This window comes from Xiphias gladius, chromosome 20, assembly GCF_016859285.1.
Source record: "Xiphias gladius isolate SHS-SW01 ecotype Sanya breed wild chromosome 20, ASM1685928v1, whole genome shotgun sequence".
Taxonomy (NCBI): Eukaryota; Metazoa; Chordata; class Actinopteri; order Istiophoriformes; family Xiphiidae; genus Xiphias; species Xiphias gladius.
The window spans coordinates 3,439,077-3,456,372 of NC_053419.1; the positions used below are offsets into that span (position 1 = coordinate 3,439,077).

The window sequence follows — 17,296 nt, forward strand, 5'->3', positions numbered from 1 at the left end:
TTCAAATAAAATCTTAACATGAGCAACATATTTAACGGTAAAAGCATTTGATTGGATGGTTACACTACATTACATTCCTTTGGCAGAGGTTTTGGTCCAAAGGGATTTGCAATAAGTGCATTCAAATTCCATATGATTGGTGTTCTGAGTATTGAATGCAAGCACAGTACAGTGCAAATATTTTGTATTTTGTTTGTTTGTTTGTTATGCTAAATATGCTAAATATTTAGCTGGAGCCAGTATATTTTAGCTTACCTTAGCATAAAGACTGGAAACAGGGAAACAGCTAAGCTAGCTCTGTCTAAAGGTAACAAAAATCCACCAACCAGGACCTCTAAAGCTCATTAAGTAACACATTATATCATGTAATTTACACAAAAACTGAAGTATAAAAACAACCTTTTGGTTTAACATCATTTGCCATTTTACTTTTTACGCAGTCTGTGTGCTGGACCATTTCTTAGCCGGGTCCAGTAATTTCCTCTAGTCTCTGCTGGTTGCTGGTCGTAACTCCTCTTCATATCATTAAATCCCCCAGACTCCCAGGAATGTGACCTCAAGATAGTCCTGTGTACATCTAAGAGTTGTTTTGTTAGGGTGTCAGTTGAGGTGATGGTGTAACATTTGTTGCCGCATTTCAAACATACCCAGGAGTCCAACACTGTTCATACACTAATTCTCTCTTTGTATTGTAACCCAACAGACGCAGTGAGCCAGCATCTCGTCCTCACTCGTGGCATTCAACAAAGCTCGCTGAAGGTCAGCAGGTGTCGGGACAGGATGATATGGACACAATGAGCAGCACCTGGCACCCCAGCTATCCCCCCTGGTCAGCGCTCAAAAACAGCTCTGATAACAAATATGCATCATTTACCTGGGCCCCTGGTCTAACTCTGCTGCAATATTTATTCTTCGGATCATTGCTGTTCAGGCCAGTTAGCAGCTGCATAGCCAGCACGTTGCTACCATGGGGAAATAATTTAAATATGAAAAAAATGCAGAATACAGATAAATCTGTCAGGAAGATTTAGTGCCCATTCAGACTTCCCCTTCTTCTTTTGTTGTGGTGATTTGTGTGTTTTCTGTATGTCACCCGTTGTAATTACTGATGTCAAAGAGAGGGTAGGAACAGGAAATCTGCCATAACAGGAGAAACTTATTCCAAGTGAGAAACAACTGATATCTCTATGTTATGTGAATTTCTTCAGAACTGGATACAGAACAAAGTGAGCTGGTAAACAATTGAATTCAGGATGTGACACAGTCTACTGTTACTGCTCTAGCTTGTCCGCATTTTAGATTATGATTGGGCTTACTCTCTTGCTGAGGTTTTTGGTGTATACAACACATAAAACGGTTTCTTTCTTCAGGTGTACTTATACTCCGTCAGCAACAAACAAACTTTCTATTTAGATTCTTGTTTAGCTGAACTTGTTTTAAAGCCACTCTGTAGTATTTTCGGCTCCTCTGCCTCCAACATACAGTTTTTGGCTGCGAGATTGCTCTTAACTGTCTGAACTTCCGTGAGAAAAGTCATAATAAACTCTTGTATTTGGTGTTTTGTGTAACTTCAAAGCCATTGCACAAAACATCATGTGTATAAATATAGAGGAGCGAGCAAAGACATTTCTAACCTGACTTCTTCCTTGTAGAATCAGTGGTCATGTGTAGTCAGAGATAAAAGGACAGTAACGGTGGGGTAATAAATGTAATAATGAAAGATAAGAAACACAATGATATCTATTCTTATACTACTCTTTATCTCTAATGTATTAATAGTTTAAATGTTGCTTTAGTGTTGCATGCTGTACAACGTCCTGGATCAGAATCATAACAACTCGGCTGTGTGTACCTTGAGAACTTTCTGAAAAGATGTTTTGAAGCTTGGATTTGGGGTTTTCCTCTTTCCACCATCATAGTCAGCCTCTGAGAGGGTCATAGTTCACGTTCAAGTCAACAGACATGAGGTTCAGCTCTTATCTTATGTCTGACTAACAGACACCAGTCTTCTCTCTTGACATTAAACATGTCCGGCTTCAAGATTTCAGCTACCAAGTTAAAATCGTATGAATTGAACACTGGTTTTACTTTTTTACTGTTTTTAATGGGCCCTTTAAGTTGTGCCTAATAGTTTACCCCAGGAATAAATGGACAGTTGTGGTTTGACATAACAACATAATGGTAAAACACAAACACAGTGTTTATTGCAAGAGTTGGAAGGTGTCTCAGCCAGTCAAGGTTACTGTTATAGAAACCAGCTTATTCAGTTTGCATTTTAACTTTCACTGAACATACGTAGTGTTTGTATAACACAAACAATGGCTCATGTCAACTATGGGAGGAATTTGTTTTGTTGACAGAGGTGCAGAGATGGATCAATATGAGACAGCAGCTTTTTGCTGCTGTATATGAAGTGACCTTTGACCAAAATGTGGCAGTCGATTCAGTTGGTGATCTCAAGCCTTTTTAAGGATCACACATTGAAATATAATAGTTGGTCAAGTATAATGATTATTGATTACTGAAAATAATGAAATGTTTTTGGAAAGTGGGGACATTTTTGGAAAGTGTCCTCACTTTTTAGGGAAATAAGACATTTTCAGAAGCTAAGGACATTTTTGAAAAATTAGGACATTTTTGGAAAGTGAGGAACCTATTGGAGGAGAGGACATTTTATAAAGGGTTGTTTACTTGGTCCAAAGCGTATAAATGTGTGTGTGTGTGTGTGTGTGTGTGTGTGTGTGTGTGTGTGTGTGTGTGTGTGTGTGTGTGAGTGTGTGTGTGTGTGTGTGTGTGTGAAGATAATGGGGAGTTCTCTCTATGCTGTCCTGCAGTGTGTTTTAGGAATCAGATCTGTTTTCTCAGACCAGTCAGAGATCCTGCAGGGTGATACGGCTGCAGACATTATTGTAATAAAAGTTAACATATCACACAATAATGTGTGTTCCCTGCTATAGTGTCTGCAGTGATATACTGAGCATCCCAATTGCACAAACTGCTAAATCGATGATTGCCTTGTTTTAGTGTTGTTTAGTGTTGAGTTTTGTGTGAAGTGGAGCTGCTGGTCATCAGAGGAAGTTACATATAATGCATCTGTCATTGCTTTGTGTGTGTGTGTGTGTGTGTGTGTGTGTGTGTGTGTGTGTGTGTGTGTGTGTGCGTGTGTGTGTGGATGGATGGGGCATTGACATCTATGTCTGCAGAAAAGAGCATTCCGAAAGCCCCTCCCCCTCACCTCTGGGTCTCCCATGGCAACAATTCCACCACCCACCCACACACACACACACACACACACACACACACACACACACACACACACACACACACACACACACACACACACACACACACACACACACACACACACACATACTTGTACTTCTGTCTTTGTGAGGACACTCATTGACATAATGAATTCTCTAGCCCCTTACCCTACCCTCAACCATCACAACAAAATTCCTAACCCCAACCCTCACCCTAACCCAAACCTAAACGTAACTCTAACCTGAACCCTAAAACCAGGTCTTAACCCTCAAACAGCCCTTCGAAGGTGTGAGGACCGGCAAAATGTCCTCACTTTCAAGGTCTAAAACTCAGACTGGTCCTCACAAAGATAGAAGTACAAGTACACACACACACACATTTGTGTCCTGTTAGTGAAGTAGGGATCTGACTAAAAAGTTTGTTGTAACATTTTGTAGCTCTGCTTTAGTAAAACTGAAATTAACAGTGGACAGAGACAGAAAAACAGACTAAGCTTGACACTGAAACAAAAGTTTGAGAGGCAGAGAAAGTTACTGACACAAAAAAGAGAGAAACACAGGCAGAGACAGAGAGAGACTGTCCTCTTTTCCAGAGCAGTAATTGCATTGTGTTTGGTTGAAGGACTTGGTGGGTCAAACTATGACGTAGACATAGACACAAACACTCACATTTACTTTCTAGTCAATGATCTGGAGTGAGGTAACAGCAGATCCAGCAGCAAATCACCAACTTTACAACCAACAGTCAGAACATATAAAGCTTCTTTCAGACATACACCTCGTTATGTCATTGTTAAGCCTTCTTGAGAGCACCGTAATAAAATGATCACTTAATTATCATATCTCATGCACAAAAACCAGCTTAAGAAACCATGAAACACTTTTTAAGTTGTCAAGGAGATTTTTCTCAAATCAGTCTACATGAATAATTTTTATGTGATGCGGGCTAAAAATGGGGAAAAAAACATACAACTACTACAATAGTCCACTCACTCCCTATATTTTCAACCATCATCCATGCCAACACTTTGGCTAAAGTTATAGTATCTAGCAAAATACTTTGCATATAGCATGCTAGAAAATAGGAATGAAAGGAGAGTCCCAAGCTTAAATTCTTTTCTTTCTGTACTTGTGTACTGCCAGGCTGAATGAAATAGGCAGCCTCTTATGCTCACGATGGTCATTAATTAAGGCTTCCATGGCAAAATAAATTTTTCAAATGGTGCAGCCTATGAAAGAAAACACTCTTCCTCGTTGGTATCATTACTTTCAACCTGCCTGCCTCCCCTCATTGTGGCTCTTCCCATATGAAGGATCAAATGTCATGCCTCCTGACATCTCATCTGGTGCAATCAAAATTTAAATTTTTGCAGTACTTATGTTTATGAATAAATACCTGCAAAACATCAGGCACAGCTGCACTTTGTGTCTAGTGGTGATCAGCAAATATTAGCATGCTAGCACTCTAAACTAAGAGTGTGAACATATTAAATATTACCCGCTGAACATCAGCATGTTAGCACTGTGATTATGTGCATGTTAGTAAACTGGTGTTAGCTTCAAGCTCAAAGCACAGGTGTCTGAGTTTACTGAAGTCTGTGTGATGATTTATTACCTCCGCCAAGGAGGTTATAATTTCCCCCATGTCTTTTTGTTGGTTTATTTGATAGTAGGATTACGCAAAAAGTACTGAACCAATTTGCGCCAAACTTGTTGGAGAGATGGGGCATGGGCCAGGGACGAACCCATTACATTTTGATATGGATCATTTACTATGAATTTGAATTCTTTTTATCTGAAGCCTGGTGTATGTTGTTTGACATTATCCTTGGCAGAGGTATGCACTCTACTGGGGGCCATTCTAGGTTTATATGAGTCTCCTTGATAAAACTGAAGATTTCTTTCTGTGTCTGTCCCTCAGTGCCTCGACCACTGACCTGTCCGGTGGCTTTGACTCTGGCGGCAGCTACCTGAGGAAGAGTCCGGACCAGTACAGTTCTAGGGGCAGCATGGAGAGCCTGGACCCTCCCCAGTCCTCCCAGCTTCACTCTGGAGCTCAGCACCACCACCCACTTGGCCACCACGCCCACAGCGGACCCCACCCTGCCTACTCCTCCTGCCACCAGCTGTCCTCTGCCAGGTTCATGCAAACAAACACAGCAGATCCTGTCTGAAAGTTTTTGAAGTACACAGATAACCTTAGGAAGTGGTTAGCCTAGGTTAGCATAAAGACTGGAAGCATGTGGAAACTGCTAGCCTAGCTCCATCAAAAACTCCAAAGCTTCCTAATTTACATGGTGCATCTTGTTTACTGAACAACTACAGAGACAGAAAGGAGATGTTTTGGTTCTAGCAACAGTTCTTGTTGAAGCTATCTGTTGACCAACTGCTGAGAGCAATATACGTATACGACTTTACGCAGCATCCCAAGACTCTTGAGAGACAATGGAAAAATCATAAGAACCTTATTTTATACTATGAAAATCCAGGAAATTTTAGACTCCCTATAATTGATGCCACCGTCACTGTGTCACTGTGTGTTGCCCTTTGGTGTGTGGTTCTTTTGACAGTACCATAGTCAAGTACAGCGTGTCTAGCCATTCGCTAGTGTAGCCTGAAGTGTCCTTCAAAGCTATAAATATCTCAACCTCTCTTTTTTCAGTACTATATTCACAGCAGTAACAGTTGATACCACTGAAAGATTTTTTCAGTTAACTAAAATTGTTGTTCTTAAAAAAATATTTTGCTCTTAAAGGACAAAATCTGTCAGTATGCTCAGTCTTTAAATTAACTAATCAATGACTACAAAAGTGTAATGATTTCAAATTGAATCTCTTCTCATGTTCCAGGTCCTCCAACAGCATCGACCACCTCCACAGCAAACGAGACTCTGCCTATTCCTCCTTCTCTACCAGTTCCAGTATTCCCGAGTATCTTGCCTCCACCCCGTCCTTCAGCCCAGAGCGCTCCTATTCACTAGAGACCGTCCCTCAGAGAGGAGGGGGAAGTGGTGAGATGCAGCAGGCTGACATACGCTACGTTCGGACAGTTTACGATGCCCAGCAGGGCCTATCTCAAGAGCATGATCTAAGTACCACCTCCGCTGCATTGATACGCAACTGCGATTCCAGAGGTGGGGGAGGGACAAGGCCGGGGCTGAGCCGAGATCTGCAAGGTAAAAGTTTTTGTTTCGGGAGTGTTTTTCAGGTAATGTAATTGGGTTTTGATGACATCACTGTTTTTCTTTGTACTACTGGTTCCAGGTTCATTGGGTGGGGTCTGTTACCGTGGCAGCAGCAGCGGTAGCAGCAGCAGTAGCAGCAGCAGCGGCGGTGGTGTTCCAGCTTCTAACAGGCACAGTGTGGGTCCAATATGGGGCCCAGCAGCGAGCCGCAGCTCCTATGAGAGCCTGAAGGGGGCGCCAGCTCCACCGAGGCGCAGCGACAGCTACGCAGCCATCAGGAACCATGAGAGACCAAATTCCTGGTCCAGTTTAGAGCATGCCCGGTCATTACGGTGAGTAGGGGCTGTCAAATCAGGGTGAATATTGATTTATCAGCCAAAAGTATGTGACAATGATAATGATGAAGACGATATGATACAATCAAAAGCACAAAGTCTGCCACTTTTCATTTTACTTGCAAGGAAAATCTTAGCACCTCATTATTTTTTTCTCTTGTTAATCAAAAATGTATATGTTGTTGTTGTTAAAAGCTAAGAAATTAGCTGCTATATCTTTATTAGAATAACTAGATGGTGAAATTTTAGTAACAAGTAAAGCAATAGATACATCTCGTATGGCTTGCATAGAAGTGATGAGATACAATACCCTATGATACAGTACACTACAATATAATACATTTTCCTACCATATTATACAAGATGATAATGCATACTATGCCATGATACAATATGACAAAACACAATATGCCACCCTATGATACAATACAATGCACTATGATACAATACAGTGCATTACAATACAAAAGAATGTGTTACAATACAATGTGCTACTGCAAGGTACAATACGATATGATGCGTTTAATATGACACAATATGGTACAATGCACGGTGCAAATCATGCCAATGAAACAGTCCGGTATAGAATGGTAACATGATGCAAAAGAGTAAGGTAAAGTATGATGGAGTACATTCCAAATATTAATGTGAAATATTATGTACTTGTTTAAAATGAAATGTCACTTAAACTAATGTAATTTGATCTAATCTAATGCATTTTACCCAGGTCTCTGCAGAAAGGTTCCTGGCATCACTCCAGTGGCCCTGTGGCCTCAGGTGCAGGTATATTTTAAATCTATCTCCATGAGTTCACTCATTTTAAGAATAGAGTGGGATTCAAATTTACCATTTAATTAATGCTCTAACATCAGTGCAGAAGATTATATTATAATATATAAAGATGATAGACTAATACTACAAAATGTAGCTTCAGTTTGAAAAACCTAATTACTAGTTAGTGGACAGTAAGTACAAGTTATTTTTTCATTAATCCTCTACATTACTCTTATAAACATCCCTACTGCGGCTCCAGCTAAAGGCTCATACAGCACAGAGGGTCAGCTCCACACAGTGATAGAGAAGAGTCCAGAGAGCAGCCCCACCACAAAGCCCCGGCAAGGCGGAGGTTTTTCCCAGCCACCTTCACCTCCTGAACCCTCCTCTGGACCTGCAGGTCCCACCCCCCAGTCTGGCCGGCTCATTCTTGCCACTGGTGTGTACCCTGTCCCCCAGCCTGAGCCCCACTACGCACAGATGCCCAGCTCCAACCCTGGGGCAGGCTCCTCCGCAGTCTACCCCGCCCTTGCCAAGGAGAGCAGCCAACGGCAGCACCGTGGGCTGCAGGGAATTGAAGGGTGGGATGAAAGAGCAACAGAGGGGCAAAAGGATGGAAAGATACCCACTACAGAAAACGGACACCAAAATAACATTTATTCTTCACCATACCCACACTCCTCGTTTTCAACATCTGCCTCTTCACAGCGCAGGACTCAAGCACATGGGGCAGACAGGTGATGATTTGATTCTTTTACATCTTTTATACTGATATTTCAATATGTCAATCATTCACTACCAAGTTGCTATAAAAAGTTTGTAGCTGTAGTTAGTTGAAGTCAGTTACTTCAGAGAAGTATGAAAAATGTTAGTTACAATTAATTCCAAACATGACCAAGTGTCAAAGTGTAAAAAAGTGTTAAACTGTCCAGGGAAGCTCTCTTCACTTCTACAGCATAACCCATGTTTGATTACTATGTTCCCAGCAGTCCTGTTTTTGCCAAAATATGGCTAAATCAACAACTTCATGTTAGTCTACTTGAGATGTCTTTTTGTGCTGTAGGGGTGTAAAAATTATCCATCAATCTATCTAGTCATCCATTAGCTATACCCACTTAACCTTAAAGGTCCTGGGGGGGTTGGAGCCTATCCCAGCTGACATTGCCAAGAGGTACACCCTGGAAAGGTTGCCAATCAATTACATATAGAACAATTATTGCTGACATACAGAGACAAACAACAATTCATGCTCACGTTCACACCTACGGGCAATTTTGAGTCACCACTTAAGCTAACCTGCATGTCTCAGACTGTGGAAGGAAACTGGAGTACCTAGAGGAAACCCACACAGGCACAGGGAGACATACAAACTCCCCACAGAAAAGCCCCAGCTGGCTGGCAGGTTCAAAAGTTGTTCACAGTGGTCATTAATGCTAACTCAGTCTTTTACTATTATCAGGCCTCAACAGGAAGGGTCTAACTTTGGACACTGCAAACCCCAGAAAACTGCTGAAGGGCGATCAGAGGATCAAACAGGGACCCAAAGGCTCCAAAACCATCAGGAGTCTCACAGTCAGAGCTTCCAAGGGTTCCAAAGTCATAAAAACCAGGGACCCCATGGCCAAATGTTCCAGGAACAGAACCAAGATTTCCATAATCCCCGCATCCTTTCTACCCCTGGACCCAGGCCCCAATCCTCTCACGAGTGGAGGGACCCATACACACCTGTCCAGTCAAGGGGAGACAACAGCAGGTATGGAGGGATGAGTGTTGTGCAATCTTTACATGTTGAAATCATTTCTGTCTATGTCTCCACAGCATTTGGAGATGACAGATTCTGTCTCTCTCACTTTGTGAACCTCCTTTTACATGCAATCAGCAAAACCCTCTCAAATTGTGTGTGGCACTCAGTTATGTTTGTTTTCCATCAATAGGTCTGCTAAAGGAAATTTGTGGCCCATTCAGTAGGTTTGTGGGACTCCCAGCTGTAGAGTTATTGTTGGCTCTGAAAAACAAGTGGCTGAAGAAGATTTTCCTTTTCTTCTTAATGAGCTTTGGGCTGTTGTGAGCCTGAAAAGACCTTTGAGACATTGTATGTGATACTGGGCCATACAAATGAGCTTGACTTGACTTGACTTCATGTTATAATAAAGCAGGTCAAAGTTGCTCAACCAGTCAAAGTCTTTCAGCAGGTCATCGTCTTTCAACCGGTCAGGGTGCTTCAACATGGTCTAAAGGAGGCTGTCCGACTAAGATTTGCAGAAGAAAAAGGCATGATAAAGGATTGTGACAGCCAATCTAATTTAAGAACACTTCTGTATAAAAGCAGCTTCCTGACAGTGGTCGGTTAGTCCATCCATTGGTTGGTTGGACTGTATGAATCAGGAGACATCACTTGATGTCAGTGATGATATCTTCTCTTCTCCCTCCTTATCTCTTACTTCTTGTTCTCCTTTTTTCTTCTTTCTCCCTCCCTTCAGATCAGTGGACCAGTCCAGCATTCATTCAGACCCAGAAGCTTTCTCCAGGCCTGCCCAAGGCCACGTACCACCCACCCACTTACCTGTTCACCATCAGCCACCCACCTCCGCCTCCCAGACTTCTCCCTGTCACCTCAGTGACTCAGCAGCTCTGCAGTACCAGCACTGGGACCACAGAGAGCGGAACAAAGACAGAGAACACCCACTGACCCGTCTGGAGATCGCCCTTGCCGAAGTCCAGCAATGTGCCAGCTCTGACAGTGTCGTCTCCGCCAGTAGCCATGGCAGTAACAGTAGCTTTGCCGATGGCAGCCAGGGGCCAACCCGAAGCCTTTCTGTCTTGGAGAAAGTCAGTCGTTTCGAGCGCCGGGAACGTTCCGGAAAGCAGCGTAGTCATAGCACAAGCAACACAAACAACAAAGCCACCCATCTGCGGGTAACTCCAACCAAACTTAAAATTTATGATCATCATGTTTTCTTTTGCTGCTTAAAAAGAGAAAGTTTTCACAATGACCTGTCAGTCATATTTGTATGTAAAAAGTACCACTTAACACATAAATACATTGTATGGTTATATCTTTTTGACTTACCACACGAGATTGGCTTCATCCAAAACTTACCTCCTAAATTCGAAAATCTTTGTTGGCTGTTACACTGCTTCACTGTTTTATGTTTTTGTGATGTTGAATCAGATGACTGAGAAAGGCCGCAGCGCCCCGTGTGGAGCAGATGACCTGAGAAACATGCTGGAGAGAAGCGCCAATGGGACGAAAGCCCATAGAACTCTGAGCTACAGAGGCGTTAGCAGCGACCACATGAAATACAGGTAGAAGGGCTGCAGATGACTGCTATAAATATAGTTAAAAATGTTTTTTTTACAATGCATCAGATCTATTTAATCCCCAAACATGTCTTTGCAATAGTAACTGTACCGATCACAATTCCAGCCTATGGCCACATTTTAATTTGTATCCACTTTAGTCAAATTGAGTCATATTTACTAGAATTAACTCCCTATCAAAAGGCAGTTACATTTCTGTGTGGTGTTCAGGACCCCAGCAGATCCCAGTTCAGCCCTCCAAAGGAGTCGCAGTACCTTCCAGCTGGACAAATCCAGGGAGACTGACAACAGCAAAGACTTCCCCCGGAGACAGGACATCCAGGAGATGCTGGGCTCCATGCAGGACACATCCTTCAACAGGTCAGAGTCCTTTATTGGTTTAGGATCCTCTAGCAAGTCAGAGTCCTTCCCTACATCAGAGTCCTTCAGCAGGTTATAGTCCCTCAGCAGGTCAGAGTTCTGTGGAAGGTCATGGTCCTCCAACAACTCAGGGTACTCCAATAAGTCAGACTCCTCTCCTAGATCAGAATTATTCAGCAGGTCAGAGTCTTCCAACAGGTCAAAGTCCTTTAGCAGGTCAAACTACTCCAATAGGTCAGAGTTCGACCATCATATACTTTCAACTCATCAGTGTCCTGAGTCTCTCTGAGCCATCCTGACATTGGAAACTTGTCTCTATTCAGATCTTACAGGGACTCTTTGAAAGATGCCCAGTCTAAGGTCTTGCGGTCTACCTCCTTCAGACGAAGAGACCTCAGCTCCTCAGTCAGCCCTCCACCTATAGCTCCTCCTACTGTGTTCTCCTCCAACAGCGATCAGCCTCCACCTGTCCCTGCCAAGTACCACTCTCTGGAGAAAAAAGGCCCAAAAACCATGCCCAAACCACAGGGCATCATCATCACACCACAGTCGCCAACACTGGTCACTTCCCCTCACACCCCTAAGGAGCGACATATGGTTAGCCCAGACATTCGAGGCCCGAGCCCCCCAGCTCTCCCCACCGTTCCGCCAGTTGGACCTCCTGCTCTGATACGGATCTGCGGTCGCAAGCGTCTGACAGCGGACCAGAAGAAGCGCTCATACTCAGAGCCAGAGAACATGAACGAGGTTGGGGTTTCGGATACTGAGACTGCTGCCCTCTTCAGGCGTGGAGGAGGTAAATAAAAAAATGCTATAAAAAGCAGATCAAAAGCAGCTGTGGCACTACACCCCTGTACTCTGACATAGTGGTAACCAAACTCTTGCAATACGTACCACAAGTCAATATTGTAAATGGCACAGTGATCAAACTTACATGGGTCATACAGCACTTTTTGAATGCAAACACAAACACTCACACACACAACTAATGAAAAAATATAATTAGTCTTGCCATGTTGTTCAAATTAGTCTTGACACGTTTTTGTCTTCTGTAGCACCAAGTATCAAGGGCTGTTAATTACCAAAGCTAACGTCACATGCTAGGTCAGATTTTGGGTATTGTATACTTATTGTTTGATCAGAAAATTTCTGATCAAAGATTTTCTAAAGTTCTGAAGGTCTCATATGGCTGACATAAGATAACATTAAACACACTGATGCATTTGAGAAGGCAGTTGGCTCATTGTTATTAAACGAACATGATTTTGTAGAAAAACATTTCTTTCTTCAAAGTGAAGTATCAAAAAACTTGTAAGGTAGATTTGAATCACACGTAGGAATTTTGACAATTCTGGCCACCACTGAGCCTTTGTATTGAAGCTGCTCACAATATAAATTAGCTTGATAGGAATGTCAGTACTTTTATTGATGGAATAATAATATGGAACATCAGAAACATCTGGAGACTGTATGTGCCTAACCATTGGCTATGACCCTTATTTTTCTGTCTGTCAGAAACCAGTGTGGCAGACCGGCGGAGGATGTTTGAACTTGCAGCAAGTCGTGTCGGGGGTGGGGCTCCTCAGAATGCCACGTCAAGGCCCGACCTACGGCAGCTTCAGCATGACGCTCTCGCTGAGTACGTGGAGAGGAAGAGAGGCGTGAAGAGAGACGAGGGAGGACAGAGGAGTGGACCAAGGCCTCGCAGTGCTTATATACAACCCGACAACAGCAACCATACAGGTGGGTGAAAGAGGAAGTGATATGACAGAAGAAAAACTGTGAGTGAATGAGGGGTAATGATTTGATGCGTGGATGAAGGATAGATGACAGATAAAGCAAATAGTTAAGTGACAGACTGAGAGAGAAAGAGGTAGAGTAATCAGATGATTGTTGTCTTCTTTCTCCTTTTTTGTTCCGACCATCTTCCATTTTTCCCTCCTCCTCTCTTTCCTTCCCTCTTTTCCTCCTTCTCTCCAGTCTCCTCCTGTTACTCAGAAACCCTCAGCCTCTCCTCCGCCTCCAGCCTGCTCTCCCTCCAGGACTCTGGCCCAGATCGAAGCTTCTCTGGGGAGAGGCGTCTCTGCTCCACTCTTCCTCCTGGAGCCGACCTGCGGAACTTCCAGTCCAACCTCTTCTACCCAGGCAGAGTGACGACTCCAAGGCCTCCAGCACACACACCACACAGGTAACCAAAACTAGACACCTGCTGCAACTAACTCTGGCTTTTTACCTCACTAATGGTGGGACCAATATATCTCAACATGGATTGCCATGAAATCTGGTACAGAAATTCATGTTCACCATCAGATGAATTGTAAAAATTTACATTAACTTTTACATTTTAATGTGAAGATGAATATTACATCATTATTACAGTTTAATTCTGACTGTTTTTCCTGGTTTCTATTCCCAGTGCTCTTACTGGTTCCCCTCTTGAGCCCCAAGCCGAGAACCCTCAAGATCTCCCCCCTGAAGTACGTCTCAGCAGACGGAGTCAGTCTTTGAGCAGAGAACCAGGCCTGGGCCACCAGCAGCAGGACGCAGAGTCTCAACTCAGCCTGGGACTGTCCAAGCAGCTCAATGGGATTCTACAGAAGCCTGGTTCAGATCGATGCTCCGGGAAGTCAGCTTCTGCTGAGGATCTCCTGGAGCGATCTGAGGAGAGACAAATGACTCCTCAACACTACCGCTCCCGCTCCTCCCCGACTGTGGAGACATTAAACCCGGTAACACTGCACTCCCACAAGGGCTCATGTTTTAGTTTTGGTTATTTCAGCCCCCAGTTACTGAATTTACTGTTTACTATGTATCTTTAAAAAAAAAAAAAAAGTTTACTGTGTGCCTTTTTTGTGTTATTTTGTAGGATTGTGTACAAGTCATCGTTAGAACTATCACATAATCATGAAATTACATAACTAGAATATGAAATTAGTTGGTTCATGTTAGTGCTGATGATTCCTGGTAGTTTTTTGCAAACAATTGGCAAAAATTACAAATGATAACTTTAGAATTTTAGAAATCATAGTTTTACAACACCGGTATGTGATAAAACACAATTAAACTTAAGGTATACATGTTTACAATATTTCAACTTTGGCAATTCTCAATTAAACATTATACAATAATCCAAGATGCAAAAATAATTAACAATGGAGACATTTCCCAAGGACTTTAATACTGTACTTGCAAAGAGGAATGAAACAAGGTTGTCCTTTATCCCCCTATCTAGTTTGGTTACAGAAATTTTAGGACAGAGAGTAAAAAAATAAACTGAAATATTGTAATAGAATCAAGAGCAACAGTGTTTGCAGGTGATACAAATATTACAATTACAACAACAGTTGTTCTTCGGGGACTACGCTGAGACTAAGTTTAGCTCCCCTCATTCATGCGGCCATACAGTGAGGGTGAAAAAAACACAGCCATGCAGGGATGACATTCCAGACTCTCATAGTATTATAAACCACTGCTTTGGTGTTTGTTAAAACTTCAGATTCACTCGTCTGTTACTCAACTCGGTGTACTCTGTGTCCGACCATTTCTGTAACTTTCCGAAACCAATGATTCAGTATTCACATCCAGCTTTGAGAAAGGGGCCCGGGGAATGAGCTTCTCTTTGTAGCTCTGTCCTTTCATTTGTCACATAACTATCTGTGGCGCTTTTCATGTGAACAACCACGTGCAACGCTGCGGATGCCTTCCGCCATCCTACGGTCTTGAGAACTAGTTTTGATCGAGTATATCCCAGTCCTTAGTCTGTCAGGTAATTCGTCAATGTCAAAATTTTATCTGGTGGAGATTGTTGGGGACTAAAAATAATAATGGCCTGGAAGCTACCAAGTAAGCAAGAATTTCGTTGGAATCAAGGAGTGATTTTATTCGACCAACCATGTGTGCACGGGGATAAAATATCAAAATTACATTTTTAAAACAAGGAGAAACGAACACAAGACTATGCTTCTTACAATAAAAAGTGACATCTCACCATTCATCTTATCCATTTTATGTTTGACATTGCCATCCACTTTGGTCTAAAATGGAATCTATCAACAACATGAATGGATTGCTCAGAAATCTTAAACAGACAGTCATGATCGTTGTGGCGTTACCATTTATTTGACGACATTTTGCCGTTAAGGGATGTTTGGCCCTAAATCACACAGGAAATTCCCAGAATCCTCTGGGTTTCCTGTGAGGTGCCAGAGAGCCGGAGATGGTGGCTGGGCGCTGTCCGATGTGGATGATGGCAAAGATAACACACACACACACACACACACACACACACACACACACACACACACACACACACACACACACACACACACACACACACACACACACACACACACACACGTATACAGTACATATGACGAACACACACCTACAGAGCTCCTCAATGAATGCAGTAAAGGATGAATTTGATGTTTATCTCCGTCCGTGATCAGAGCAGCCTGTGTCACATAAACATCATTACAGTTCAGTCAGACAAACGGACACTCTGTCCTCTTACTTCAAGCATTAGATTTCACTGCATGGTGGTGTCAGTCTTCTTACAGTGTCAAATTTTTAGAATAGTGATGTAAAACTATGCATGGACCATTCTGGTGTTTTTGCACATTTTACACATGGTGAATAACTACGAAACTGCTCATGCTGGTTTCAGCCTATTTTTTTTAGTGGAAGTCAGCTGGCAAATGACTTGAGATTCTGCCTGAGAGTTGTTTTGAAAATAATCTTTTGGTTCGTGAGTCTGCTGTTGAGCAGCAACCTTTCTCATTGCAAAAAAAAAAAAACAACAACAAATAGAATAGATAGAATAGAATGCATTTATTTGTCATTGCACAGCTGTACAATGAAATTCAGTTCTTCCCCTCAGTGGTACATACAATATATAAAAAACAACAGCACCACATCAACATACACATATGCAGCATATTAGAGTCTACACACATAAATAAGTATAAAAACAAGTATAAATATAAAACTGTGAAATAAAACAGTCTGTATATTGCTGTATACTGCAAAAGTCATGTGATCAGAGTTCAGCAGTATGTTATTGCACAGTCTCAGAGTTTTTTAAAAGAGTTGAGTTCTTTGAACATGGGTAAAAGCTGTTCAGAAATCTGGAAATGTGGGTTTTATTAGACCTATAGCGTCTTCCAGAGGGCAGCAGAGTGAAAAGGTGCTTGCCTGGGTGAGATGAGTCCCTGATTATATTTGTAGCCCGACGTAGACATTGGGCTCTGTATGTGTCCTCAGGTGAAGGTAGTCGTAAAAGTCGCATTTTCCCTTTTACAGCAAGTGTCCATGAACACACCAGCATGGTCCACCTGACTGATATAATACCGTGTGTCGTCTGTGAGGGAGTGATGCGATGTGAAGCTGTGTATTTTCTTTTTAATGTCAATTGAAAAAGACTGTCAGAGGCGCTAACACAGACATGTTAAAGCTGGTGGTGGAGAGGTGAAATAGTTTACAGCTCACACTCAGTTCGGTGGAGAATCAGCAGACCCTGCAGGTCTGTGTGTGTGTGTGTGTGTGTGTGTGTGTGTGTGTGTGTGTGTGTGTGTGTGTGTGTGTGTGTGTGTGTGTGTGTGTGTGGGTGTGTGTGTGTGTGTTTTCAATGTGTGATAAGGTCTGCGGTCAGACATGTGATTGCTGACGCCACAGTCTGGATTCATTTTTTTAAATGGGTCAGAGAAACAGAATAGGAGCACTCAAAGTTTAACACTAGTTTAGTGATGTTATTTATATATTCAAAAAGCCTTAAAAGAAAAGGTCTTTACAGATGAGGGAGGCCCTAAGACCCTAGATTCAGATAAAGCGAAGGCTAATTTACATGCTCAGTGATTCATAGGTACAGAATAATTTTACTTCAGTATGTCTCAACATCTAAAATGACTTTCACTTACAGCTTTGTGACCTCTGAATCAAACAAAATGTTTCTCTGTGTTGGAACAAGATGAATTTGTTCCTGGGGACCTTGTCTAGAGCAGCAGGCAAATTTGGAATATAGTAAAAAAAAAGAACAAGAATAATAATAGAAGATATAGTAG

General features: G+C 42.3%; 1 protein-coding gene across 6 annotated transcripts in view; it reads left to right on the top strand.

Annotated features, from left to right (window-relative positions):
• The window catches only part of shroom3 (shroom family member 3), a 71,763-nt gene that overhangs the window by 42,342 nt on the left and 12,125 nt on the right, over positions 1-17,296 (top strand). For 4 of the 6 annotated variants that reach the window (XM_040158220.1, XM_040158223.1, XM_040158225.1 and 1 more), the window contains 14 exons: positions 704-829; positions 5,185-5,403; positions 6,113-6,438; positions 6,527-6,779; positions 7,510-7,565; positions 7,816-8,293; positions 9,016-9,309; positions 10,037-10,472; positions 10,729-10,862; positions 11,088-11,237; positions 11,561-12,033; positions 12,753-12,980; positions 13,218-13,425; positions 13,654-13,966. In XM_040158220.1, the coding sequence (XP_040014154.1) occupies positions 704-829; positions 5,185-5,403; positions 6,113-6,438; positions 6,527-6,779; positions 7,510-7,565; positions 7,816-8,293; positions 9,016-9,309; positions 10,037-10,472; positions 10,729-10,862; positions 11,088-11,237; positions 11,561-12,033; positions 12,753-12,980; positions 13,218-13,425; positions 13,654-13,966 (3,694 nt within the window). Of the gene's footprint in view, positions 1-703; positions 830-5,184; positions 5,404-6,112; positions 6,439-6,526; positions 6,780-7,509; positions 7,566-7,815; positions 8,294-9,015; positions 9,310-10,036; positions 10,473-10,728; positions 10,863-11,087; positions 11,238-11,560; positions 12,034-12,752; positions 12,981-13,217; positions 13,426-13,653; positions 13,967-17,296 lie in introns of those variants that run through there. The other 2 variants (XM_040158222.1, XM_040158224.1) reach the window with 2 other exon arrangements.